The 27,634-nt window shown below is 41.8% G+C and overlaps 1 protein-coding gene across 2 annotated transcripts; it reads left to right on the top strand.

The window, feature by feature from the left end:
* The first annotated feature begins 118 nt into the window (after window positions 1-118).
* POMT2 (protein O-mannosyltransferase 2) lies at window positions 119-27,580 on the top strand. Of its 2 annotated transcripts, XR_009114557.1 has the most exons (22): window positions 119-192; window positions 766-850; window positions 1,629-1,733; window positions 2,878-2,986; window positions 3,858-3,966; window positions 5,396-5,555; window positions 8,093-8,199; window positions 9,115-9,197; window positions 10,143-10,252; window positions 12,210-12,276; window positions 13,085-13,157; window positions 14,571-14,649; window positions 15,406-15,557; window positions 17,158-17,249; window positions 18,345-18,421; window positions 19,539-19,610; window positions 19,817-19,876; window positions 20,055-20,160; window positions 21,136-21,276; window positions 21,958-22,072; window positions 22,631-23,198; window positions 24,515-27,580. XR_009114557.1 is itself a non-coding variant. In XM_058025671.1 (21 exons), exons 2-21 carry the CDS (start codon window positions 791-793, stop codon window positions 22,734-22,736), a joined length of 1,983 nt encoding a protein of 660 aa, XP_057881654.1. In that variant the 5' UTR covers window positions 119-192; window positions 766-790; the 3' UTR covers window positions 22,737-27,580. The 2 variants fall into 2 exon arrangements, 1 of the variants encoding a protein (XP_057881654.1); XM_058025671.1 differs by having other exon boundaries at window positions 22,631-27,580.
* Window positions 27,581-27,634: the final 54 nt, after the last annotated feature.

Here is a 27,634-nt window from a genome sequence, read left to right as displayed (position 1 = left end):
CCGCGCCCGGCGCGGTGCAGCGCGCGGCGGGTGCCCGCGGATGCCGCCGCGGCAGCGGGAGCCCCGCCGGGGGCCGGGAGTGCCGCCGCGCCCCGCCCCGCCCGCCGCCGCCCGCCCGGCCGCCCTGGCCCTCGTCACCCTCCTCAGCTTCGCCTCCCGCTTCCACCGCCTGCGGGAGCCGCCGCACGTATGGTACGGGCCGGGCGGGGCGTGCGCCTCTCCGGCCGGGCGCTGCCGGGCCCCGCGGTGCGGATGGGTGCGTGTCCCTTCTGCCGGCCACAGCGGCCGGGACTGCACCCCCGGCAGGTGCGGGACGGGACGCGGCAGCGAGGGCCGCAGGGCAGGGCTGCGCTCTCCGGCCAGCGCCGGCCGGCCCCCGCGCCCTCCCCGCTGCTCTCGGGCCGTGCTGCAGGAGGGCACCGGGTACCGGGGAGGGCGTCTTGGGGATCTTTGTGCAGCAAGCAGACTTTTAAACCTCGCTAAGGTCAATTTGAAAGCAAAAGGGCAAGCCTTTTGGCAAACCTTGGAGGTTTTGCAGTGATAATATAAAACTTTAAAAAAGGACCTTTGCCACAATGGCTGCAGTGCTGTCCATGATTTCCCACTGAGTATAACGCATTGTCTCATATGGAATGTATGACAGTATCCCTCTATACTATAAAAAGCATAAGTAAAAAGATCTTCCTGGATTTTTTTTTAAACTCTCTTCAGCATTGTAGGTGATTGGTTATTGTGGTTTGTGTTTTGTTGATGTGTTTTTTCCAGTTGGGATGAAACTCATTTTGGGAAGATGGGAAGTTACTACATTAATCGGACCTTCTTCTTTGATGTCCATCCCCCTTTGGGGAAGGTAAAGTGCTTTTCTGTTGCATGTTTCAGAAGCCACAGGAGTGAGCCAATAAAAGTCTCTGCCTTCTGGCCAAAGGATGTGGTGAACAGCAAAATCCTTCCTAACTGTTGTTGTTGACACCACAGCAATTTGCATTGTGTCCAGAGCCTCGACTTGCAACTTTTTGTTCTCACAAAAAATGCTTCAAATATAAGAATACCAAACAGTATTGTATGTTGGGTTTTTGAAAGGCTTGACATGAAAAAATCAGTGTGACACTTGGGGGGCATATGTCATAGAAGCCTACATTTTAAAGGAAGCAAACAGTTGCTGATAACTTGTGAGCAAATGAGATGCCTGCCACAAATGACCCTGAGAGCATTGATTCCTATTCTGTAAATGAACTTGTTTTAGCAACAGTGTGTAGTATGGATGGAGGTGCATCCTTCTGCCTTGTCAAAGTTATCTTTCTTTGAGACTGAGTCTCCTGAAACTAAACAGATAGGGATCTATGGGAGACTTAACAGATTCTCTCTGCTCAACTCCACACTTGCTATTTTCCTTGAGCTTGCAGTCAGCCTTATAGTCTGTTGCAAAAAAAATTCTGATTTTGTCTGAAGACGAAGAGCAGTATGGATGTAAATGATTTCTGTAAATAAACTCTTTTTTGGATGATGTGTCTGAATCATTTGTCCTCTAAATCAATGGGCCTTCTATAAAAATTTTACCTGCTGCTGGCCTGGATACTTTTTCCTCCAGTGTGATTTTCCTGACCAGTTTTTTCATGTTTTCTCTTCAGATGCTGATTGGACTTGCTGGCTACCTTAGTGGATATGATGGTACATTTCCTTTCCAAAAGCCAGGGGATCGATATGAGCAGCACAACTACGTAGGGATGAGAGGGGTAAGGCTCTGCAGGCTCCTGTCAAGCTGGTTAGCTGTCCTGTGCTTTTCAGTACAGTGTTCCATCATAAGAACAGTTCTCCTCGATCAGGTCAGAGGTCTGTTTAGCCTTGTGCCTTGTCTTTAAGCTCCTTTAAAAGTGTTAGTGGTTCTATTGTGAATAAGTCTTAATGTGTCTCTGAGAGGCCAGGTAAGAAATTAAGGTGAATATTGAGGGCAGCTCTTCCTGCTAATTAGTGAGACTACACTGCTGCATGGGATGGATACCTTGCCTTGTCTGCAAAGCAAACATTGCTGAGTTTGAGCTTCTCTCACTCCATTGTGCCTGGCTAATCTCTTGGGGAGCCAAGGGTATCAAAAAGCCAGGGTCATCCACTGTCACCTGCACTTTGCCACCACTGGTGACACTAAGCTGAGTATGCTCTTGGAGCCTAGGACAGCAGGGCAGAATTCAGAGTTGTATTTGATCTGAAACCCTGGCTCTACTGCTTTTTAGGAAGATGAAGAGCCATATAACTGACAGCACATAAGTCAAAAGGAGAAACAGTGACCAATTGCTACTACCTAGAAGGAAAACTAAAAACTAGGAAGGCATGTTTTCTTAGTTTAGTTTCCAGAAGTTCATGGTTTTACATTTCCCTGAGCCAAAGGTGGGAGAGGTACTAGAAACAGACATTAAAGATAATAAATTCTACTGTGGTCTTGCTTTCTTTTGTTTTGATTTCTTCTCTTTCTCCTCCATCTTGGTATGATTTGTGTAGGAGAGGGGAATCTGATCTGCTAAAGATATAAGGTGCAAGTATATTTTGTTCTTAACTTTCATACTCTAGTATCTTGTTAAAAAAAGACTGTAATAATGGATATGTAGTGCACCTACTTGATGCATCCATTTATGAATATCTGGTGTAGTCTAGCAGGAGTGTGACTGGCTGTTGTTACTGACACCACTGCAGAACAGAGTAAGCCTCTGTCCTCTGAGCAGTGTCTTTGTTCAGTTGGCTTTTGTCCGATGTTCTTTGAGACTCGGGTCAGCTGCTGCAACACCTGCTGTTGTTGTAGGCATGGAAGATGAAGGAAAGGAAATGGTGTGAGCTCTTGTCCCATATGGGTGGGGTTATAATTTCTGCTATGATCTTTTCCTGCAGTTTTGTGCATTTCTTGGCTCCTGCCTGGTTCCTTTTGCCTACCTCACAGTGTTGGAACTATCAAAGTCACTGCCCGCGGCCTTACTCACGGCTTTCATCCTTATTTTTGGTAGGTGTTCCTGCTACAGCAAAATTGAGTATCTTAATTGTTCAGATAATTTAATTTCTGCATTAGCACGTGTTACCTAACCAGGGGATATTTGGGTTAATGAGAGACTTTCTCAAAGCAAAGTAATTTCACTTTTTTAAAATGTATATGTGTATGAGGCTTCTTACTTGGTGGTCCCCTTAAGAACTTCACAGTCTTGTTTAGTTCATAGGTGTACTTGTGTTATTTGCACAACCACAGAACTGGGTTAGATTGCACCTTATTTTTATAAAGAGGGTGGTCAGGAATGATTTTACCCACCAGTGAAATATTGATGTTTCCTGTATGAATTATAGAGATCTTTAACAGCCCGTGCATTACTTTAGAAGAGTTCACAATAAGAAATTAATAAAGTTCCTTGTTGAATTGAGCCAAGGGGAGAAATTGACCTTGCAAATGAAGTTACCAAAATAGGAGTTTTGTAAGGACACACAGGTATTGAGAAATGGAGACTTTAAATATCAAAGCCATATTCATTTTTTATAGGTACCATCTGAAAGATGACTTCTCCTCTGGCACTATGGTGATGCCTTAGGTAGATAATTGCTGGGTGTAGTCCTCTCCATCTGAATATGTTATCAGCACTTTCCAAATGGTGTTTCACAGATACTGCTGTACTGCCTTTTGTTCTTATATTTGTTTTTATTTTTGTTTTGTTGGGTTTTTTTCCTTTGTTATTCAGGTAAAAGATGAAATGTTATGATCTCCTTCTATTTCTAAAATTTCATGCCATCTTCTTGTCTTGACTACACTGAGGAAGCTGGATTCCCACAATCTAAGTTTCACTTTGGAATTGCAAGTCTTTCTGACATTGCTGTGTGTCTCTTTGCAGATACAGGCTGTATTACATTATCCCAGTATATTCTGCTGGATCCCATTCTAATGTTCTTTCTCATGGGAGCTGTTCTGAGTATGGTGAAATGTAACAGCTGTGCAGACAGGTAAGATAAGGATGATAATTTTGTTAAACTATAGGTATTTAACTTTAACACAGTTAAAGTAATAGCTGCCATTGGTGATGTGTGAGTGTCTGAAATGAGATTATTTCAGGAAATTTGAAGCTGAAAATGACTGTTGGTAGCAGAGAGAAATTTTTACTCTGAGGGTCTGTGTAGTTACGGAGAAAATATTGTGCCTGTAGTACACAAATTTACCTGTGATTGTAAGCACCTTTAAAAGTCCTGCTGTCTGAGGTAAATAGTGTAATTTGTTTGGTTTAGAGCAATGGCTACAAAAACTTAGAGGAAAATATAGCCAGGATGATTCTGAATAAAGTAGTCAAGTTGCTAAGGATATTTGCTATAGACCCATCCAGAAAGGGGGGTGGTTTATAGGTATTGGGATGTGTCAGAGGGCTTCTTTGTGGCTGGGCTGCACAGGGTAGTTTCCTTGAAATGCATACCAAATTCAAAGACATAAAAAGTTGAAATTCTGTGTTATATATGAGCAGTTTTTATTTCATGAAACATTCAAGAACTGATCGTACCCATCTTAGTGTGTCTGCAGTTCGTGTGGCTGAAATGCAGCCTGCAGCATCATCTACAGCCGTCCAAGGCCATCCTTATCTACTGCATATTCCCCAGGAAATGCAAGCACTAAATTACAAGGCAGTGCTTGATCAGCTCTGTGTGCCTTGATGTGAATTTGTTTTTCATATCTTAGAATTAATCCTGTTGTCAAAGTAGTTGATATTCTACAAATTAAAAGCCAACTCTAGCTCTTGTGTTGCTTAGCAGGTCATGGGGATTTTGTCTAGTTGAAATAAAAGTGTCAAGGCATTAGGAATCAGAAGGAAAAAGGTTTAAATTCTGCTGTCATTTTTTCTCATCTCTTTTCTATGGTTCAGTTTTATGTCAGTTTATAATTTGTTTGCTTTTTGCTGCAGTTTTTGTTTGTGTTTTGGATAGGTGTTTTCTGCTAAGGCTTTCTTGCTTTAGTACAGTAGGCTGCTCTTTGCCTCTTTTTCTTCCCCATGTCCCTAAATTTCCAAGAGAAGTAAGTTTGCACTTTATGGAGCAAAGTTCTTGTTTCTGTTTCCAGAACATCCATGTAGTCAGACTTTCTTCACACTAGTATTTTAGCTTGTACCTGCTATCTATGTTTCCATCCTTGAATGGGAGATCTAGGGTTGCCCCTGGCTTAAGTGTACCTGAAGCCAGTATCAAGGCTTCACAAGCCTCTATCTGAAACCAATATCCTTGTGTGATTCTAAACTAAATGAAAAATTTGTTTTTCCACTTCTTATGGGCTCCTGAGAAGATGGACTGTAATTTTGTGGGGTAACTGATCTGTTACTTATTTTTGTGATCATAGGCTGCCTGTTCATGTAGCCATCATTTTATTTACTGACTCGCTCTACTGGTCCTGCAGGCCATTTTCTGCCTCCTGGTGGTTCTGGCTGAGTCTGACTGGTGTGAGCCTTGCTGGAGCAATGGGGGTAAAATTTGTTGGCCTTTTTGTAGTCCTCTTGGTTGGCTTGAACACAATCTATGACCTATGGGACTTGCTGGGGAACCTCAGCCTGTCACTGGTGAGTTTCAAAGCCTTTTCTTTACTTTAAAGGTTTATTTGTTTTCTTTGCTTGTAATTTTCCTGGTCTTTGACAAGCCTGCAAGTACCCAAACAGAGATACTCTGTCTGCAGCAGAGAGGGGCATCTGATGTGGTGATGAAAAAAGGAAATTAAGGTTATAATGAAAAAATTATTGCCACACTTTTGCAAAAAGCCACACTTATGTTAGCGGGATATTGTAGTATACAAACACAGCAGAAAGATTGTTACTTTTTCCTGAGAGAAACTGTTACCATTCCAGTTGGCTACATTTTCAGTCTAAGCTAAAAATGCTCATTGGGAATGGCTTTACAGTGGCCCAAAGCAAGATGTTGCCCAGCACTGTTACCTGTACTTCCAAGGGGTATGTGCTTCCTGGCAGACAGGTGTGTCTTGCAGCACTTGGTTTGCATAAGCAGCGTGAGCTCAGGCTCTGCTGCCTGAGAGTGAGGGGGCAGAGGCTGCAGAGCAGGAGCATCACGAGTCACAGAAATGCTCTGCAACCTGCAATATCCAGAGCCAATTGAGAGGATGAAGACAGCCATAGCCTGCTTGATTTCACACACATTTAGTTCTTCTAAGCTTTAAAAAAATTGCTAGTGGGTTTGAGTGTCCTGGTCTAATATATTGCATTTTATGTGTGAAATTTGCCAAGTGTGAAATCTGCCATTTGGAGAAACGCCTTGATGTACCATTTGCAGTCTTGCAACCGGCAGGAAGACAAATTCTTCACTCATATCTTTTAAAAGGTGTTCAGTTCTTCTCTTGTCTCAGCCTCTTTTGAAGCTTGAAAATTCTATTTTTTTCACTTACTGTTTTTGTCTCGTTTGTCCTATAAACAGTGGGAGCATGGGAGGGACTTTTTCTATTCCTCCTGTGTGATTTGTTTTCTTTGATTAATGTGAACAATATGGGCTGCAAAGATTCAATGTTCCAACTCCAGAGAAACACTTCTTGAGCAAAGTCAGTTAATTGCATTTGAAATAGAACAAATCCATCATGTCTAAGCTTTGTGCCAGCAGACAGCTGCACAGTGATTTCATTTGTGCTACTGGCAGCAAAGGCAGCAAACCCCCGGGTGTTAGAATATGTAAAGAAATTTACTCCAGAAGGTAGATGCATTCTGAATAGCTATTTGGCAACCTTGGTGCTTGAGGAGAGGGGGAAAAAAAAGATGAGGATTAATCTCCTGAAAGCCTGAATAACTTACCTCTGCATTTGTTAGGGATCTTCTCATGATTATTTACATGCAATTTTTGGGGACTAAGTTGATTGCTAGGATTCTCAGCTTGTGTTGATCCATTGTTCTGGTTTGCTCACTGCTGTCTTTCACATGCACTTTCTTTTCTTTGACTTTGCATTGAAGTCTTTGAAGTTAAAGAAAACCATTTCATGAAAATTGGAGCATATTGAGGCTTTTCTAAGTAGGGAACTGGAGGGTAGTTCATGTGCCTCTCCACTGCCTATATTTGGTTATGTACCATCAATCAGCATTAGCTTCTAAGTGTCCAGTGGTTATTAAGTTCTGCTGAAGTACTTGAACTGAACAGCTCTTTCCTTTGTTGACTTCACTGAGTTTTGCAATGTGTTCAGCTTTTTCCATTCCTTCTGAATTAAGTGGTTCTGGTACTAAAGGATGGAGAATGATTAGCTTAATGATTATATGATAGGTATGTTAAAGAATATGTAGAATAGCAAGTGCATCTGCTTTCATTCACTTTGAAGTTAGTCTGGCCATTTAGCAAACAGTTTTTGCTATTTAATTTTTTTCTTCTTCCACAGCTATTTATTATCCACCCTCTATTTTACATTATCAACTTTCCTACCAGCAGTGTCAGTAGGATGTGAAAATGTAATAGCTTCTTTGGCATCTGTTTGCAAAACATATTTTCAATTGGTTGAAATAAAATATTTTGCTTTCATTTTGGGACATCTGAAGAACAGGTTTTGCTGCTGACTTCTCTGTAGTTTCTGGCTGAGCAGCACTAGAAGTTGCAGTGTGAGAGCAAGATGATTTCTGTAAGTGAAGCATATCTAGATCCCCACGATGTCCTGGTTACATTCACATTTGCATAGACTTATTGGGGGAACAAATTTTCATTTTCCCTCTTGCTTAGCTTTGGTAGTTACTATTTTGGGAGCCATCTCTTTGCTGGGATTTTGGGTCAAGATGTGTACCACTGATAAACAAGTTAAGGTCCTTGCTCTCCGAGTATTTTCAATGAGGGCTGCCCAACCTCCTTGCCAAAGTTAGAGATGCTCAGCACTTTGGAGCACTAAACTCTCCTATTGCCTATTTTTGTCTTTTTTCCCATGACCCTAAAATTTTGAGGTACCATAGCTCCAGCTTTTGGAGATACACAGCAAGGTCTGCCTCAGCTTTTACCTCTCTCTGGGCCTTTCTGAGGTAATTCTACAACCTGGTAAGCTCCAGCCACAGGACTGCTGCTCAGAGTCTTGTGAAATCAGGAGTGAAGTTGTTCCTGCACTGTTTGATGCAGACTGTGTTTATTACAGGTGATGTTTGGGAAGCATTTACTGGCTCGTGTACTCTGCCTCATCTTCCTCCCGCTTGCCCTCTACACGGCTATGTTTGCTGTTCATTTTGCAGTGTTAAATAGAAGGTATTTCACAATGTTTTTTCCAGAAGAATTACTTGTTTTTGCTTTGAATTAAAGGCTATTGGTTATATAGTAGTCCACTTTCAGTGTCAGAAGCACAACCACAAGCTGTGTCTTTGTTTAATCCCCTTCCCCAACTCTCTGGCCAAGATGACAGTGAAATTGAATTTGAGCTTGAGACTTTCTGAAATGCCAAGCAAGTAACCTAACAAAACTTCCTGTCTTATTTTTTTCCTCTTCTCTTTCTGGGACCTGAAAATGTCTCAACTCCATTCTTTGTCTTTTTGTAATTAAAAAGTCATTGCATTCCTGAAAAATGGCTGTGATTAAAAGAGTCTGAGTGTGCTTGAAGGAAGGGCTTTTTCCTGAATGCTTGCAACCAAGGGATGCTTTTTACAAGGAAAGAGCTAGTAAAATGGCCAAGTAATGTTTTCCATATGCCAGCATTAAAACATGAGGTGAATAAGCATTTCACTGTAGAAAAAGAATAGAAAAATAAATGGTTATTTTTCAGTTAAAGTCTACTGGTCGTACCACTAACCTCTTAGCAGAAATAACACTACAGGAGTCACAGAGAAAGGCTTTGTTGTATCTGTCCTGACAGTGGGTCAGTTTATTTGTTGTAAGTGCACCCCCAAAGACAGTTCTGATGCTTTGTGCAGTGCCAGCATGTACATTTCTGTGACCTCAAGTCCTTGCAGCTCTGGACAATTTTCTGCAAGACTGTCTCTATCTACTGTGATTCACAACATTAGAGAAGTGTGCCTGTTAAGGGAGCTGCTCCCACTCTTCTTCTTCAGATGCCCAGTCTGGTTATATAATTTTTCTTCTATAAAAACAACTTGGTAATGCATGATAGAGGTTTGTATGCTGCTTAGTGAGACCTCTAATTGTCATATTCTTTGCTATCTTTTGTAGTGGTCCTGGGGATGGTTTCTTCAGTTCAGCATTTCAATCTCAGCTGATTGGGAACAATCTTCATAACGTCTCCGTTCCAGAGCGTGAGTGTCCACATGAATAAAGCACTCTGAATGTTGTCAGTGTACATGAGAACTTAAAAAGAAATGGTGTCCCTGTGACTCAGTGCAGAGCAGTGGGAATTATGCCTTCCATGGTCAAGCTCAGATCCACACTCTTCTTCTGTGCAGTTTTATGAATTGACAGAAAGAAAAAGGCTGAAAATATCACCATGTTCAGTGCATGGTCGCTATCTGTTTTTTTCCTGTTCACCTTAGATTTGCGAGTGTTCAATGTGGGATTTGTTTACAAAATATGTGTAAATGGAAACTGTCAACTTTTGTGACACAGCATGCCACTGGTCCAGCTTTGTTTTATTCAGAATGCATCTGAATTTAGCAAAAAAGAAGGCTCTGTGGTTGTTCCCTAATCCTCAGGTTGGCTAGGGACTACTGAGCCTTTAAAATGGTTTAGCTTTCTGATTACTTCAGCTTTTTTGTGGCTGTACCCAGCTCCAGAGCTGTCACTGGGGGAATATCAGGTCTGATCTCTCAAGGCCGAGTTGTGTTGGGGGGCTAGGAGGGAAGGTGTCTTAAGCCAGTGTATATCTGCTATCCAGTAGCTGAGCTTGCCTCCCTTCCCTCTTGTCTTGCTGTAGGGGTCAGCAGTGTTATACTTTTAGGGAAAGCTATCTCAAAACTCTCATTATGAAATTACAAACAAAGGAATGCCTTACCAGGTCTGTTTATGTTAAAACTTAGTGGGAGAGTCTGAAGTGTTTCAGCCAAATGTTACATAACAGTTTCACTGAATCCTGGTTAGGGGTGGGAGATAAGCATGCAATGAGCCCTGTGGAGTAACCTGTCAAACAGGAAACAAAATTCCATCAAAACAATGGGGAGTGCATGCTTAATCCAGCACTGTAGACTAGCTGGGGGAGATACAGGAGAGCTGTCTTATGTCTTTTTTCCTCCCCCTTTCTCATGCAGATTTGGCATATGGGTCAGTGGTGACAATGAAGAACCTTCGGATGGCAGGGGGATACCTGCACTCCCACTGGCACCTCTATCCTGAGGGCGTTGGGGCTCGCCAGCAGCAGGTTGGTGCTGTGGGGTATTGCCTGTGTCTACAACCCTGGGTTACTCCCTTTGTATTTGGCATTAGGGGCCAAACTGGTAGGAGCTGTGTGTTGACTCAGCATCTGTTCCCCTCTCAGTCCCACAGCTGTGCACTTGGCTTGAAGAGAGCCTACCACACTGCACCAGAAGAGTGGCTTACAGTAACAAGGCCACCATCCATAAATGGAGTCTAAGAAGACTTCAGAATAGTTTTCCATAATGAAAGTTACCTCAAGGAAGGCTGTAAAACTTTGTTTAAAACAAGTACATTATCTTACAGCTTTTCTGGCTGTATAATAAAAGCAAGGGAATAGAACTGCTTTATATTGTTTTTACTCCAGCCACTGGCCTCTGTGAACTTACATGAATCCCTCTCCTTTTTGCCTTGCTTTCCTCTTCTGTCACCAAAGAATTTGCTCAATAAATTAGATACTGTGCATTTGTAAGCTAATGTAGCCATATGGAAACCATCTGAGCTAAGGGCTTCTCATTAAATGATTAAGCAATAAGTGAAAGTAGAAATCAGAAATCATGTAACTATCTCTAATTAAGAAGTACGAACATTAAGTGGATTTCTTATTTTTGTCCATCATTATCAAGCTTCACAAATCTTTGCTGCTTCTGCACTTTTACCAAGATGTATTTCTGCAGTTTGATTATTGGTGTCTAAAAATTGCTCTGAGATTCTTGAAAGAAAGTTGCCAGAGAAACACAAGTGTTTGGTTTTTAACTCTCTGCTGTCTCTGTGGCTAGGATGAAGTTTTCAGAAGTAAAAACTTTGTCTCAATCTTTTTTCCTGCTGCTTGTCACAATCAGAATTTCTAATACTCTAGCATGACATTAATGTTTATTACAGTGTATGGAGATGCCATGCTAAATTGCCTCAAGCATAGGCAAAATTGGCGTGCAGATCATGCTTTATGACACTAAAAGCAGGGAAGGGCAATTTGGAGAGGACACTAATGGGAGTTCCTTGTGGAAAGTGGGAAAGGGTGGAGAGTTCCCTGTCCTGATGGTAGGACAGCAGTAGGGTTCTAGGGTAGTTTCAGGGCTCTGGAGAGGGGAAGAGAATTTAGAGAGGAATTTGGAGGAGATTTGGAGAGGAAAAAGTGATTTCTCTGCTTCTACTTTCTCCTCCTCTCCTAATGGCTTGACCCCAAGGTATGAGGTTCTACCTCCAGCTCTCCCTTTTTCCCCATGGTCAGACACTCCTGTGTTCTGCCTCTCACCCACCCCCTGGGCCATCTGCTCCCACCTGAGAGAGAGGCCCAGGTGGGGCACTGCGCTGGGGTTCTACAGAGCAGGGCTTGCTGCTCTCTAAGAGGAGGGTGGGCAAAGGGAGTACAGTTGCACATGCTCTGGGCAGCAGCAGCCTGGAATAAGATGCTCTCTGTGTCCGTGGTAGCAGGAGGTGCAGCTGCTCTGTGTGAGCTGAGCAGGCTGGCAGGGGTTAGCCGTGTGGCTGTAATGGGTGATCCCTGAATCCTTACCTTGCCTGGATCTTTTGGCAGATGTTGTGGTTGTCACAGTCAGCCTGTTGTCAGCAATCTCTACTGTCTGTAAAGCCAGTGCTGCTTCTGTCTCCTGGTTCAGATAGTGGTCAGTGATTATTCAGGAGCTCTGGTTTGGATATCCTGTTGTAGAAGGAGCCTCTGAAACAGGGTGAGGGGAGGTCAGGCTGTGTTTGGAGGCTCTTGGTGCATGTGAACTGCCATGAAGGGTAGTGCTTCTGAGTGTGGGCTATGCACTGGCTAAGAGGTGTCATCTGGGTTAGGAGTGCCCCATAACTGGTTTTCTAGGGGGCACTGTCATAAAGGTAATCTCAGGACTTCTGTGTGGTTGATGCATTCATGTGGGGCTTTGGTTTGCTGGTGAATGTGTGACTGCTATCAACAGCTTTTTTCTTGTTATGTAAAATAATGAATCCTGTCATTTCAGGTCACTGCTTACTTACATAAAGATTTGAATAACCTGTGGATCATAAAGAAACATGACTCAGATACAGGTAACAAAAACCAGTTAAGTGCCTTTTATAACTGCTGCTTCTGTTTTTTACATGAATATTCTGAGTTCTTTCCAGGGCAGAGTATCCTTCAAGGATATGAGTAGGAGATGAGGAAGAATGAAGGGAAGCTGTCTCTTGATTTACATTGAGTGTGTGTGTCTACTGTGCTTTTGGTTCTTCTTCAGATTGTACAGCTGAAGTAAATAAGCTTTTCTTAGCTGAAGGTTGCATTGACAATTTTTCAGCTGTGTAGGGCTGCAAATAACAGCAGAGAGGAAATTTGTCTGAACTGAGTTAATATTTATTGCAATCTGTTATTGTGGCTAAGAGTCTTGGGAAAGCTGGGTCCTGTAACAGTTTGGTACATTGTGTTTGACAGATTTTTGTGGGTGATTGCTTGGGACAAGATAAGAGTACTGAATGTGATTATCTATGGTTTGTGCAGAAAGCTGTTGGTTTAGATCAGGTAGTGTATGTAGCTGAGGCATGCTTGGTCTGGCAGTTTCCTTTTCTTTACTTGATGCATGTGTTTATAAAAATTAACAAGAATTGTCTGAATAGCAAAAAATGTAAATAACGTAGATATATAAGAAAAATTATAATCAGTGTTGCAAGAGTCATTTATAGTTCACATTCTTTGGAGTAGCTCTCAGGATTAGAATTTAGAGCAATGTTTTACATCAGGCTTAGGGTCAATGCAACTTTGTTTGCTTTATTATCTGCTTGAGGCACAAGCATCAGCAAGAAACTTTCTAAGATCCTGGTAAGTTTGTCAGTGCATTGATATGATTAGTTTGTCTTTCTTCAGCAGATCTGTCTGACCCCTCAAGCCCTGTGGAGTTTGTGAGGCATGGAGATATTATTCGTCTGGAACATAAAGAGTAAGGATGGTTTCTGGGATTCAAAGAGATTGTGTGATTGAACAGAAGTGGTGGGAGACTTGTCCTGCTAGAGACTGTGGTTAGACAAGCACAAGCAGGCCGTGTGACAGAGGTATCTGTATATCTGAGTTTCCAGTGTGAGGTCTGTAGAGTTTTTCTTCTTAAAAACATCATTTATGTTTTGAAAAGTGTATATTAAATGAGAAACTTTAGAGAGAACCACTCAACTTTATTAGAACTACCTGCCTAAGCAGCAGGGAGATTTCTTCAGTTGTGTGAGGTGCAATAATCAGGGTAACTCTTCCAGAGAAGCAATTTCAAAACCCTCATTCTGTTGCCTGTCTCCATGCTGGATTTTCTAGACAAAAGAATATAGAGTTTTTTTTCAGTGTACTGCAAGTATCCTGTCTCTATGTTCATAGGAGGTACCCACCTGCTGAAGTTCTCAACAGCACTGAGATCATAGCAGTTAAACACTTTGAATGGAAGTGGAAGCTGATCCCTTCCCTTTCTGCAGGGAATAGCTAAGAGGAAGCAGGGTAACCGCAGTGACTTGATATTTAGTCTTTATCTAGTGTAATGTTAGCTTTGATCTCTTAACACAACCTCTAACTCCTGTGCCAGGAAATCATGTTGTACTGTATTCAGTATGGTGTATGCACAAACCATTGCTTAGGCTTCCAAAACGATTGTAAGACTTATTTTTTTAAATTTTGAATTTAGGAGTTTACTATCAAATATGTGGTAATGAGGATGATGACATCTTGATTAGGCAAAATGGGTTAAGGGCTGCTGAGGTCCCTGGCATGGCAGTGAGTCGGTGGTGCTGGGGAAGGATCTGGCAGGTGGCACGTGGGGCTGGCCTGTGGCACATCCCATGGGACAGCAGTGTCCCTGCAGCTGGGCAGCAGCAGCAGCACAATGGGCGCTGTCCCAGCACCTTTGGCAAGGACTGACAGGCTGTGGCCAGGTTTCTCTGCTTGCCTCAGCTGGCAGACCCTGCCAGCGTGGGAGGCTCACAGGTCTGCACTGTGCTGGTCCTAAGTGGTGGCTACTGATTTCCGCCTAAATGGTACAATCTTTCCCTGCAAAAGCAAAACTGATAATCACAAAAGGTCAGGATCTTGCTTTTCTTCTTTCCAACCTCTTTTCCTTTTAGTGATGGTAATCGTATTTTGAGGGTTGGATTTATTTATGCTGTCATCCTTTTTTGTCACTGCCCAGTGTGGCATAAGCTCAGAGTCATGTGCTGCAAAGTGACAGTTCCACTCCATCCCGTTAAGGCTGCATCCTGCTGTGCCCTCAGCTGGAATTCAGTGGTTAGAGTACTGGCAGATCTCTGAATGGCTCAAACCAATGTTTTTATCACAAATTGACAAGGGTTCAAAGGTTTGACTTTTAATTTCATTTCAGAACTTCTAGAAATCTGCACAGTCACCAGCATGAGGCTCCCCTGACAAGGAAGCATTTTCAGGTCACTGGCTATGGAATAGTAAGTGAAAGGAAGACAAAGCAAAAGCTTCTTTTGGGAAGAGTTCATATCATGCCAAGGGAATTTATTGTTGCTTTTTTTAGTTTGTTAACCAGGATGATAGATGGACATCTGCCATCCTGAAGGAAAAAACTGATGTAGTATGAAATGCCTTCTCTCATATTTAAGGTCTATTTAATGTGAACACAGATAAAAAAATAATTTAAACTTTTACTGTCAGTCTAGCTTTGGCAGCATTCAGCTCCAGAAATGACAAACTGAGCAACCTTGAAGTTGCTCTGACAAGTATTATTTTATGTATTTGGCCTTGTCACATAGACAAGAGTTTTTTTGACAGAATGATGACAGAATTTTGAATCACAAAGATGGAATATGCTTTGAGGGCTGAATTTCTAAATGCAGAGATCTGTTGCCTAAACCCCTTTTGTGTAGCAGCCAAGTTGCCCCTGTTTATGCTGTAACTCTGAGCTACAGTCAAGAATTAATTGAAAGCAAACAAAATTAAAGTTGGCAAGATAGAGATGTGTTTGTGAGTAGTTGCTTATGTCTAGAATGGTGTCTTCCTGATGGGGAATCTCTTCTGTGAAGTGTGAGTGAGGCTGGTCTGGGTGAGTTTTTTTGGCTTTGCACCCAGTGGAGTTTCAGAATTTCCTATTTGCAGTGCTTCAGTTCTGTGTGTCTTCTAGTTTGGGCATTGTTTCGTTTCTGCTTTCTATTTTTGTAATTATTTTTCTTGAATGGCATGTTTGCTGATAGAATGGAACAGGAGACTCCAATGACTTCTGGAGGATTGAGGTGGTGGGCAGAAGGACTGGGCAGCTCATCAAAGTCCTACGCAGCCAGGTCCGGCTAACCCACGTGGCCACAGGCTGTGTATTGGGATCTTCTGGAAAGACTCTGCCAAAATGGTAAATATCCACCCTGTGCAGGCCTTTGAGATGCCATGTTCCTTTACTCAATGGTACTTTTAGACTAAGCAATAAGTACATTTCTTCCATTTCTTTAAGAGAATAAAAATGTAAGTAGCAGGTATAGGAGTATGGCCAGAGGGGAAAATCTGGGTTAGGATTATGCAGTCTGTTACAGTGAAGGTATGAAAAATAATATCCCTTACTAAGAGATCCAAAAGTGGCATGGACATAGATCTTGTCCTCTGGTAAGGCCAGGAGGGGATGATAGATGTGTTATTTAGCATGCTATTTATCCTTGGGGTTTGCAAAAAACACTGGAAACTGGGGCAGTTAATGCTGTTCTGTACCACAGTCTTGAAAATTGCTTTCTGTTGGTATTAATCTTGTGATTAGAAGACCTTTGCTATTTTTGCATGCAGCATCTAAAGCAAGGCAGTGGTTATAAACTGCTATTAGCAGATGTTGGCATTTTATATGTCCTTGAATTATGCATCTTCATCATTCAGATGAGGTGGATGCAGAGACATCCAGGCTGATGGAAGCAAGCTGCCCTCTCTGTAAAACTGCACCATGTGGGATGCTGACATGGATCCTGAGGCAGAGGTGTGCACTCATGTTGCTGCTGTTTTGAGAGCTGCCTCCCTAGGTTTCCCTAGGAAACTCTAGGTTGTGGTAAAACCAGATTCTAAAGAATCCTATGGATGCTGAATCACAGAGCAGGCAACTGCCTGGCCAGGAGTGCAAATGCCAGTTAGACATCACCATAAAGCTGGGCTCATGGTCACATAATGGGTTCAGTTAACAAAAAAGGCAACCTCCATCAAGAGCATTCAGAAAACATTGTGGATTGGGTTTCTTCTTTTTTTTTCCCCACTAACAGTTTGCTATGTGAATGGAAGTTATTGTCACAAAATGTTGATGATAGTAACAGGTGAGGGCAAAAAAATACTTGTTAACTGCAAATAAAGATGGTTAGACTACGTTTTATATTTTTATAAAAATGAATTTACTAAATTAATGAAATTTTAAAATTTCATTAATTAAGTAATGGATTACTTAATTAATGAAATTTGCTAAGTAGTGATTGACAGAAAATTCCCTATTCATCTGTCATATTTCTGTCAGATTTGATGCACTTTCTCCTAAAGTCTTTGATGTGACATGCTAGACATAGGGTGATAGACTAAAGAACAGTTATTAGTATCCTCTAAGGTAGTTGTTTTGTTTCTATATTACAGTTCTTGTAGATATGGATTGACTTAAATTCATGATGGTGATTTTCTTTGGAGGCACTGTAAGGGTTGATATGGACATAGATTCTTTCTAGTTGGCAAGGTGCATAATTTTCAAAAACCCGCATATCCACCTAGGGCTTTTTAGGTGAGAAAGTGAGAAATGTGGTTCAACTATTCCGTAGAATTTTGGTGTCAGCTGCCTTGCAGATCTGTTGGTTTCTACATGGTTCCTATAGTATGTAAGAATGCAACTGCTGAAGCGTTATGGAGAAATATAAAGCTAAATGGGCAAAAACTAAACACAAAATGGAAATATTGAGTGTTCCTGTGGGGTGGTGGTGAACTGTTCTGCTGATCCTCAGGGGCTGGGAACAAGTAGAAGTGACCTGCACACCATACCTGAAGGAGACACCCAATTCCCTCTGGAACTTTGAAGATCATATTAACCCTAAATGTAAGTAATTGATTTCCTTTTTGATAGAGAGTGCATCTTGGCTTACTGTTTAAAGGAAGGGATGAGCTATCAGATAGCAGTAACTGGCATTCTGCATTTGAAATGTATGTGTTCTTTCCCAGCCAAAGTGCAAACTTGCTGAACTTGAGTGTGTGCAGGGATGCAGAGCCCTTTTCTATTTCACTGTTTCTACTGGAAGCTGGTGATAATGCTTGAAGTGTAGTGGAAATATAAAGACTTTCTTAAAGATTTTGAGATTTTAATGTGTTACAGAAGTGTGAAGCACTCCAATACAGGCTGTTATTTCTAGCATTGTTTAATTGGGAATTGTTGTCATTGATATGAGTATGTCATATATATTTCAATGATTTTTTAAAAAAGCTTAGATCCAGTATGTTCTGGTGTATTTTTCCTTCTCCTGCTGGGGGTGTGCTAAATGATGGCTTCGTAGTACCATCAAGAAATGAATAGTGTGTGACGGAGATCTGAGTTTGCCAGTAATGGCAGGTGGGCCTTGCAGGCTTATCCAGGAGTTGTGCTTGTTTCACAGGCTCATCTGGCTTCGGCTGTTCAACACAATCTTCATCCCATGAATTTCTGGTGACTTGGGCTGAGTTCTGAGTTATTAGAACACTTACTGTTCTTCCTCCTGTGAGAGCAACTGTGTGCAAACCAAAGGAGAGAAATCCTGGGCTGTTGACTTGGTAGAATTTCTTCTGTTGTAATGCATTTTATATTCCCATACTTATGGCTCATTTACAGATAAACAGCAACCTATGAAGCCTGTGTCTCTTAATAGCAGCCAGAAATACAAATCTATTTATTTCATGGACTTCTATATGTTTCTGTTGCTCCTGGAAGTAAAGGAGGAAATTTAGAAGTGCAACAGTAGTAAAGTTCACTGGGGGATACTTCTGACTGCAAGCCACTGTGTTTAGAGTATGAATGAATTGCATAGAGAATTAAAAGAGGTTCTGGAAGCAGATTTGTTGTAGGAGGAGAGAGTTTAGTTTATTATGAAAAAGGTAAATAAAAGGAAACCATACAAAGTTATAATCTATTTTTCTCCTTTTTTTTTTTTTTTTTTTTTTTTAGTGCCCAATATCAGCCTGGATGTTTTGAAGCCTTCTTTTGCAGAAATTCTGCTAGAATCCCACATGGTTATGATCCGGGTATGATATCACTGATTCCAGATTATCATTTTCTTCCTCCTCTCTCTTGCATTCAAAAACAAACAGCACTTTCAGAAAGATCTGGGTGATGGCTGCAAGCTAGGGCAGAATTTGCATGCCCAAGCAACCTACTTGAATTTATACTTAGAATAAAGGATGATCTTGGAGCTAAATCTTCCAAGTCCAAGTTTGGAAGCCCTGTGCTTAGTGCCCGGCTCTCCTGTTGGTGTGATGTAGCTACAGCCTAGTTATGTAATGTTTTCCCTACCTTCCTGTAAGGCTTTAAAGGAAATTTAGTGTTTGTGAGGCAGGAGGATATTACTGTGGTCAAAATAAGGAATATCAGCTAAATAGACACTTAAAAAACTAGTAAGTGTTTGGATTGAAAATGGAAAACTTCTGATTTTTTTCAAGTTCATCAAGAAGCTGTGATTTCTAGTTTCCTTTTTATCTCTGAATATATACTTTTTTTAAAAAGCAGATTTAATATTTGCAAGGTGGACAGCTCTTGTAGTCTTTTCCTATGCTTGCTCTTTGTACTCTTGGCCACAGCCCTTCTACCTCCAGCTCCTCAATGAGAATGAAGAAGGAGAAGTTAATATTTTAAGAAAGGAGTCTAAGGTTTTCTTTGCTATTGTTTGTGAAGCTCTTCTCAGATTTTAAAGAGGAAAAAGTAGTCAAGCACGTTATTGTTAGTACTTGTAAAGTGTTTTGTTAAGTGTTTCCATGGCAATCAGTGATAATGCTGTCTCAGGTAAGGAAGCACCTGCATGAGTTTCCATGGAAATAATCTTTGAGGCTTTTTTTATGTAGTGGAGAGAAACCTGTCATAGCAGTCTCTTAATGAAAAAAGGTCTTGCTTATGCAACATGTATCCTTAGTGACAGAAAAGCTGGAGAAATGAGAGAATACTGCCTCTTTTGCTACCCAAAACCAATTTTCACTTGCATAACAGTAGTAGAACATTCAGAGTCCTAATTGTGACCATTGTGGATGATGAAAAAGGAACTTTCACTCAGGAAAGGTATTGATGTATGTTTTTGTACACAGATATTTCTGGGTAGACATTGCAGCATACCTGCCTGCTCATTTAAATTTTATGTTCATTTATCTCTAGGGAAACAGTGGCCTCAAACCAAAGGACAATGAAGTCACATCCAAACCTTGGCATTGGCCCATCAATTACCAGGTATATTCATCAATCCATATTCCTTTCTATTTTCAAGTGCTTTTGCAGTGCCTTTTGAAGCACACCGCCTTGTAATTGCATTGAAGATGTTGTCAGCTTTCTTTTGGAGCACCTGAGATGGGAATTTGTCTCACCTTAGATGCTGTGCAGAATACAAACTGGACTGATGAATATCCCTGTTTTTCTCCCTTCTGATCTCTCCTCAGGGACTGCGTTTTTCTGGTGTCAATGAGACAGATTATCGGGTTTATTTGCTTGGAAACCCGGTAAGTTGGAGTGAGAGGTTCCAAGCCAATGTCTTTAACAAACTTTTGCTTAGTCTTTCTTCTGCCAGTTCTCTTCCTTCTCCTTTTGGACTGTCTCTTTAATTGTACTCTTTATGTTTGCATGTCATGTGCACACACCCAGCATAAAGTCCCAAATCTTTCTTTTTCTCCTGTGTAGGTGATTTGGTGGCTGAATCTGGTCACTATTGGGTTATATCTTCTGATAACAGTTGCCACTGCAGTGGCACTGAAGAGAGGTGTCCAACTGACATCTGAACTCAAAGGTGAGGTCAGTCTTTCTTTTCATAGATGCCTTTTGCAGGAACTTTAAAAGTGCGTGGATGGCAAGACTTGGTGTGTCAAGGGTGGGAAACCATTGAGCTTGGATTATCAAGCAGTGTCCACAGGGAAAAGCATGGGAAATTCATAGCTGTAGTTTAATAGTGAACACCACAGATCTTCTACAACAGTAGTGCATGGCTATCTACATTGGCTGCAAGGGATACAGGCCAATTAATCAATACCCTGCCGTCAAGCTCTGCATGTGCTCGATAGTTTGCACAGTGTCTTAAGACAAGAAATGTTTTCTGATATTTATGCAAAGCAAATGACAAATACAAGAGATAATAATGATCCTTTATTATGTCCATTGCCAAGGTTTTGAAGCTTTTCACAAGCCCTAATTAGTCACACTTTCATCATTCCTGTTTACATCAAGGGTTGCTTCGTTTTTTAGATCTCCTTATGGGAAGTCATTTCTAAAATGTGATGGGAAACCACTCAATTATACAATAAGTTATTGGCTAAGCTGTATACAGGCACCAGAGCTCTTAGTCCCTTCCCCAGGCTCTGAAAGCTAGGCACCACTTCTTTCCAGGAAGGGCTGACAAAGTGATCATCTGGATGGCTCTCATTGCAGAGACAATGAAAATCTTCAGAAACCAGAATCAACTGATTGGTCTGATGCACAGATGGAGAAACTGCATGTTTGGTCTTTAAATTTAGAGCATGGTCAACCTCCTGCCATGCCTTGAGCCTTAGGACTTTGTATATCTTTTCTGGCAGCTGTTCTCCTGAAGAGTGCTTGTATGTTTATGAAGAATGCAGCTAGGATGTTGCAGAGGCTTGAAGCAATTCCAGACCAATTCATGGCTTCCTGCAAAGATCATTCCTGTTCAGTTTACTTAGTGGTTTAAGGTTTGCAAATGGGAACTGTAGCTGAGTTTTTCTCTGCTGAGGTGTGTTTATTTGTGTTCCAGAACTGTCCAGAGTGGTGCTACGTGCTGGAGGGCAGATCGCACTGGGCTGGCTCCTTCATTACCTCCCTTTTTTTATGATGGGACGAGTTCTCTACTTCCACCACTACTTTCCTGCCATGCTTTTTTCCAGCATGTTGACAGGTAAATACTAGAGTCTTGGAGAAGACAAGGTAGGGAAAAAGGTGATACTCTGTTAAACTGAATGTTTTTCAGCCTAAAAGATTTATTATTTTTATAGGCTTTGTTTGCTTGTGTGAAGTGCTTGAAAGCATTGACTTACTCAAAACTTTTTTCACAAAGCAGCTTGCAGTGTAAATTTTTTGTTTGTCTGTTTGGTTTTGGTTTTTTGGTGGTGGTTTGTTGGTTTTCTGTTTAAAAAAATTTTTGTTAATTTTGTTAAAAAGTCAACCTGAAGAGGCAGTCATGTCTAGTGCTTAGGGCATTTAAATTTAGAGATGGGATTCCTGGTCTCTGCTATTTCACTGTTCTTATATATTCTTGTATATAAGTTACTTCCCCCTTTGTTTGCTGCCAACACCATTCTGTCATGTCTGTTTATAATTTGGCTTTGGTCATTTTTCCTGTGAATTTATACCAACTTCATTAGTGTCTGGCACCCAGATCTCTTTCGCATTTATTCAAATGGAAAGGTAGGACATAAAGAACCTTTCTGATACAAAACAATCTCTGTGATTCAGAAGGTTACCAAGGTAAATGAATTCAAAAGTTGACATGGTCTTTTGGTGTTAACAGAGTTTTGTCAGCGTAGTCTGTGAACACAGCAGCTCTGTTCTTCTGACTTCTACCTCTTCCTTCTCCTAGGAATCACCTGGGATGCACTACTGAAGTTCTGTGCTGGGTTCTTGTCACCCAGCACTACAGCAAGAAAGGTATATGGAGGTGGATTCCTGGCTCTGGTTCTGCTCATCCTGTACAGGTGAGTACAGCTGAACTTTTCATGAATGGAGTGTGTGACAATTGCCATCTCAATAGAAACTTTGCTAATTATCCTTAACTTTGTTAATTATCCTTAGCATTTGTTCCCTTTTTCCTTCTCTGCTGATTTGTTAGACATCCTCAAGCCTAATCCTAAACCTTCAAATTTGTTTAGATTCAGCATCTGTGTCCCTGTAATGCATTATAGAGCATCTTTCCATTGCAGGGAATCTGTCTTTTGTTGCAGCACACAGTGTGAGTACTCTGTTCTCCTCCAAACCTCCCAATCAGTGGTTTGTGGTTCTATTCCCAATGATGGTGACATTCCTCAAATACAGGCAAATTGTTCATTATTGTAGGTTTTTTCAGATTCTAAGAGAAAATACCACATGTGATAAAACTATGTGCTAGGTATATATTGGGTTCAGCAGAGATTAGAAGGTTCCCAGTAAAACTTAGAGCAGTCCAAAGACAGAGGTCCCATAGGTGGGAACTTCTTGAGACGGAAAACTGTGCTGTGTTTGATTTCTTTCTTTCTGCATTTGGTATCTTTCCACAGCTTCTACCTCTTCCATCCCCTGTCCTATGGGATGATAGGACCCATGGCCTCCCACCCGAGCAGCCCCATGGCAGGGCTCCGGTGGATGGACTCCTGGGAATTCTAGAGCAAAGGAAGCCTGGGAACATGGATCACAAACATGGGATCTACTGCATGCCAGGCTGATTCTGGTGCTTTGAGGACGTGACTGTAAAAGGCCTCTCTGGAGGACTCTGGGTGTCGTAACCCTGTTGCTTTGGCATTTGTTTGCACCACCTGCATTGGAAGATGCAGAGGATGACAAGGTCCCCTTAAATTAAAAGACTCATGTCCTGAATCCTTAGGTTGTATTAATGGACAGCTGGCTGCCTGAATGCCAGTTCCTTGAAGCAGTATGTGTCAATCCAACAGCAGTGGCATTCCAGCAGCCAGACCAGTACAAGTTGGAGGCTGTCTGCAGTTGCATGTGCACTCTGTGCATATGTGTGTCTTCCTTCTTGTCATCTAAGCACCACTACACTTTGAAGCACTATAGGACTTCTAGCAAGATTAACAACCTTTCTTATGATAAGGTTTTTGAAAGCTTACTGTAAGTACCTGGGGACCTTCATTCTACCTGCCTTGGCTGTCTGAAGGTTTGTTCTGACCCTGGATTTTTAAAATTTGACTGAAATTTGTCTGTTTGAAATCTCCTGAGCCATTGTGCCTTGCCTGTCTCCCAGGCCCATTGCAGAGATGGAAATTGTTTATTCCTATGTACTGCCTTTCTCTCTGGTCACCTTTAATCAGTTCTACAACTCACCTAGCAGGCCTGTTTTCAGGGCCAGACTGTTCCAGCTCAGCTCTTTGTAGCTTCTTTCAGTTCTGTCTGAAGGTGCCAAAGAAATTACAGTAGAAATGACAGGTGGTTTATTTTCAGTCCCAGTATGCTGTGGAGACCAGCATGAGGATGTACTGGAGACTGTAATGATAGCTTGGAAACCTTACAGACAGCTGTCATTCAGCTTTTGTTCCCAGCTATGTCAGTGCCAGGGCCTGTGCTTTCAGGGGAAGGCTGCATCTCAATGCATGTGGCATCTGCAAAACGGGCTGCTGGTGCCAAAGTATCTGCTCAGTGTTCCCAAATTGAACAAGTTCCTTCTCTAGACTGCTGAACATCAAATTACAAGGAAATGTGAGGCCAGGCAAAAATTCTTTGTCTGTGAAGTGTCAAGAGCCATTGAATGTAAAATCCACCCCTTCCAAGAAAGTGGAATTTGATTTATCAGGTGCCTTTGTCCTGTGTTAGATCTATTTCTGTCTGTGTTTCTTTTATTCCATTTCCTACTCTTCATCCAATGTCAATTTCTTGTCACAGTTCAAGTTGCTACCTTGTAGTATCCAATGTGAATGACACTTAGATCACAGTTGTATTCCTGTCTCAGGAAATAATTGAAAAACTCTTTAATGTATGTTTCAATGAACTCATGCCTTTCATTTCAGAGTTCTTGCTTTGCTTCACAGCCTTGCATCAAAATTACACGTAGAGAGAGAGTAAGAGGTGGGTGTGTCTGCCTTTAAAAATGGACTGTGCATTTATTTCTCTTACCAAATCTGGGATTCCAATCCATTTCCTACCACATGGATGGCCTGCATTAGCACAGTTGTTCTGTGTGGGGGACTAGACTCCAGTCAGACTTGCTTTGGGATCTCTCTGGTAGAGATCCACAGCATTGTTCAGCAAGGCAGCTGCTTTGTAAGGCTCTGGCTTGGTGTGTCACATTACTCCTACCCCTACTCAGGTAGGATGGACCTGTGCTTTTGATTCTCAAGGTTTTGAGTTGATCACCTGCTACTTATACATGGTGGAAGCCATTGCAATAATCAGCTGCTGGGTTTGATGATTTTTTCCACTTGTTATTGCAGGAAGTGCTCCTACCTGCATGAGCCAGGAATTCACAGAGGTGATATATAGGCAAGAAGGATGTGGAAGAAGGCTGCAAACTTCTTCAGAACCTGCCAGATGTGACAGCAGCAGCAAATTGTTAACTGTTGGCAATGTGGAAGGCAGACAGCACCTTGCTGCCTTGTAACAATGTGATCCACCAATCTCTTGGTGAGATTATTGACTTAATACATTGCTGTCCTCAATATGAGCTTTCCCTAAGGGAGTCCCATTGTCATGGGGAGGATTTGCCAGAAGAGCTGGCAAAAGCTATGATTTAAAGTGCATTTTTTTCCAGCACATACAACTACACACTTCCCCTTAGCATTAGCAACAAAAAAAAAAAATCTAAGAAGCTTGTGTTTTGGAATTACTGTTTGTAACACCTTTATTCATCATATTAAACCTTGGGAGTGCAAAAATTGAGTCAATAACCTTAGTTTCTTCAGTTATTATTAAGGGGTCAGTTTTGTAGGAATTGCCTGAGGAAGATGAACTAGTCTGTTTCTTGGCTAGGATTCTTCCATCCTTTATTAGTAATAATCTTTTGGATGTGGATTGGCAGCTGAGTGCTGAAGGTGGCAAATTTAGTGCTCTCATCCCACTTTCCTATGCACAAATCCAGCTTCTCTTTCAACACAGACAAAAGGTTTATTTTTCTTCAGGATTGTCACTTCAGAAATTTTCTTGAGAGCATTTGATTGACATTGAGACTGTTTCTTAGGTCTTGTGTGCTGGTAAGTGGTTGGAGGCATACAGTGAAGAAAAATCTAGCTATTCCACAAGAGGGAGCAAGTTCCAGCAGAATTTTTATTTTTGATCTGGAGTTTAAAGGATGGAAAGGTCTACATTGAAGACTAGAGGGCAGACATTTCCTCTGCACTCTCTGGACTCCAAGGGTTGGGTTTTCAACTAAGTGTACATTGATGTAGCTCTGTCTTCTTTCAGGAGAAAAATTACTCCCATTGGAATTTGACCTTCGGTATTTGCTTCTTAAAACAAAATCTGTCAGGCCATTACTGAAACATAATAGTAACTGATATTTTATGAGGTCAGTAAAATACAATAATTTGGACTCCCTTCCTGACTCTGTCTTGAAATATCTAAGTGGTACAGACATGAGGCAATGGGTGCAAGGCACTCTTTGTTTTTGGATGGAATTTGGGCTGCTTTGGCTCAGTTTTACCCATTGTGCTTGTGGAATGAGTTCAGGTTCTTTTTGAGAGCTGCTCATTAGTCCTCTTCTCCAGTCACATGGAAATAGCTAACAGTGCTTTCTGGGGCCAGAGGTGCTGTGCTCTGGAGCAGCTGCTCCCTTTGAGCCCTGCTTGACAGGGCTCCTTTTATCACTGACAAAGAATTTCATCAAACTGTATCCATGGATTCAAATCACAAAAAGCTGCAGGCTGCCACGTTCCCTGCTTCAAATTCTTTTTTGTATGTAAACTCTATTTTCAGCTCTTCAGTCTCTGAAGGATAGATAGAGGGCCTCTGGGCTCATCTGGCTTTATCCTAGGCAATCCATCCATCTTAAAAGGTTTCTGCTAACAGTTGCTTCAGGACATCGATAGGCACACATCTATTCCAGCAGCAGGGCCTGGCCTATTTCCAGGAACTGGACCACTCATGCTATGAGACACAGATGTGACTGTGAGGAGGATTTGAATAGAGATTTCTGTGCCAAGGTTGCCCTTGGTCCAGGTGGAGGACTCTGTGTGATCCCTGTTTACCACCATTGTTTGCAGCCCTGGGAGCCACCACCACTCTTTATTCTGCACAGGGTTTTCTTTTTGCATCTTGATTGGAAAGGCTGATTGATGCACAAAGGGCATTGATAGAATATACTTTTTTATATCTTCCTTCTTCCTTCTGGTTCTTGAGGAATTCCCAAAGTACAGGACATGTCTTTGCTTCCCCTAGTTGTTGGGCTATGCATCCATTTCATACAGGTGCCTGGACAAGGGGTAGGACAGGACATCTTGTAATACCTGTCATGTGGTCTGAGAGGAAAACCAGAACCTTGTTCTGGAAAGGTAAACAAATGTGTTATTTGATAGTTCCCTCCTGTCCCTCCTGAATCCTTCAGAGATTGTTTTTAAGGGGCTTGAGAGCAAACCAGCTGCTGTTGTGGAAACACAAGGCATTTACCTGAAATTCTGCGTTGCCACTCTTAGCAGCTTCCCTTCCATGCTGTGACTGAGTGACCCTCTGGGCTGGCACCATGTGCACAAACACTGATTCCTCCTCTCAGGATCCTGCTGGCAATGTGAAAACCTCCTTAGCAGTGCCCTGTGTCTCTGCCAGCTGGGGAATGGAGGTAAGATATTTATTTTTCTCCTTTACAGCAAGTGACCCCATGACCCCACACATGGGCAAATGTGTCATGAAAGCAAAAATGTGGGGACTGTTAGAACAACATAAGGCTCTTCCCTGCTGGGAAAGGAAGGCTGAGGGTAAGAACACCACCTCCATAGCATACTTTCTCTGGGGCAGGGCTGTTGGCTGCAAGCAGTCAGGACTGAAAATTCTCTGTCTTCTTTAAAGTACTAAGACCTTAGTTGTGTGGTTGGTTGCAAGTAGCTTCACTTTTTGTAAACTTTTTTATGCTCTTTACTTGAATGTCAAGGGCTATGGTTAACACAAATAATATCTGTGGCTGTCACATGCTAGCATAGATAGCACTCCTGCTGAATTTGTAATTGATTCTAAAACTTTGCCAGGTGAACTTACTGTGTTTTACAAGAGACAAGGTTCAGAGCCATCCTTGAAGAGCTTGCCTCTGGCTAAGCAAGAGTTTGGAGCAGCAGTGAGAGGGGTTCTTTGGTAATTCTGTTCTGTATCCTGAACCTTTCTTACTAATGCCGGGGGATGTGTGTGCATCTGTCTGAACTGAACTCTTTTAACTACAATGGTGCAATTACTGTACCATATGGTGTGGATGGGAGAATGTTCCCTTGAGCTATAAATGTGTTTTGTACAGGTGATAATGGAAAATGAGGTAGAATTTGGAATTTAATTTTATAATAAATATCTCTTCTTTGAAGCAATCTCTTTGTGTCCAGATTTTGGGGTGGATTTTTCCCCCTTTCATTTATTCCTCA

Source organism: Melospiza georgiana, chromosome 6 (assembly GCF_028018845.1).
Source record: "Melospiza georgiana isolate bMelGeo1 chromosome 6, bMelGeo1.pri, whole genome shotgun sequence".
Classification (NCBI taxonomy): Eukaryota; Metazoa; Chordata; class Aves; order Passeriformes; family Passerellidae; genus Melospiza; species Melospiza georgiana.
Note: the sequence above shows the minus strand (reverse complement) of the source record. Positions and strands in the feature narration are given on the sequence as shown.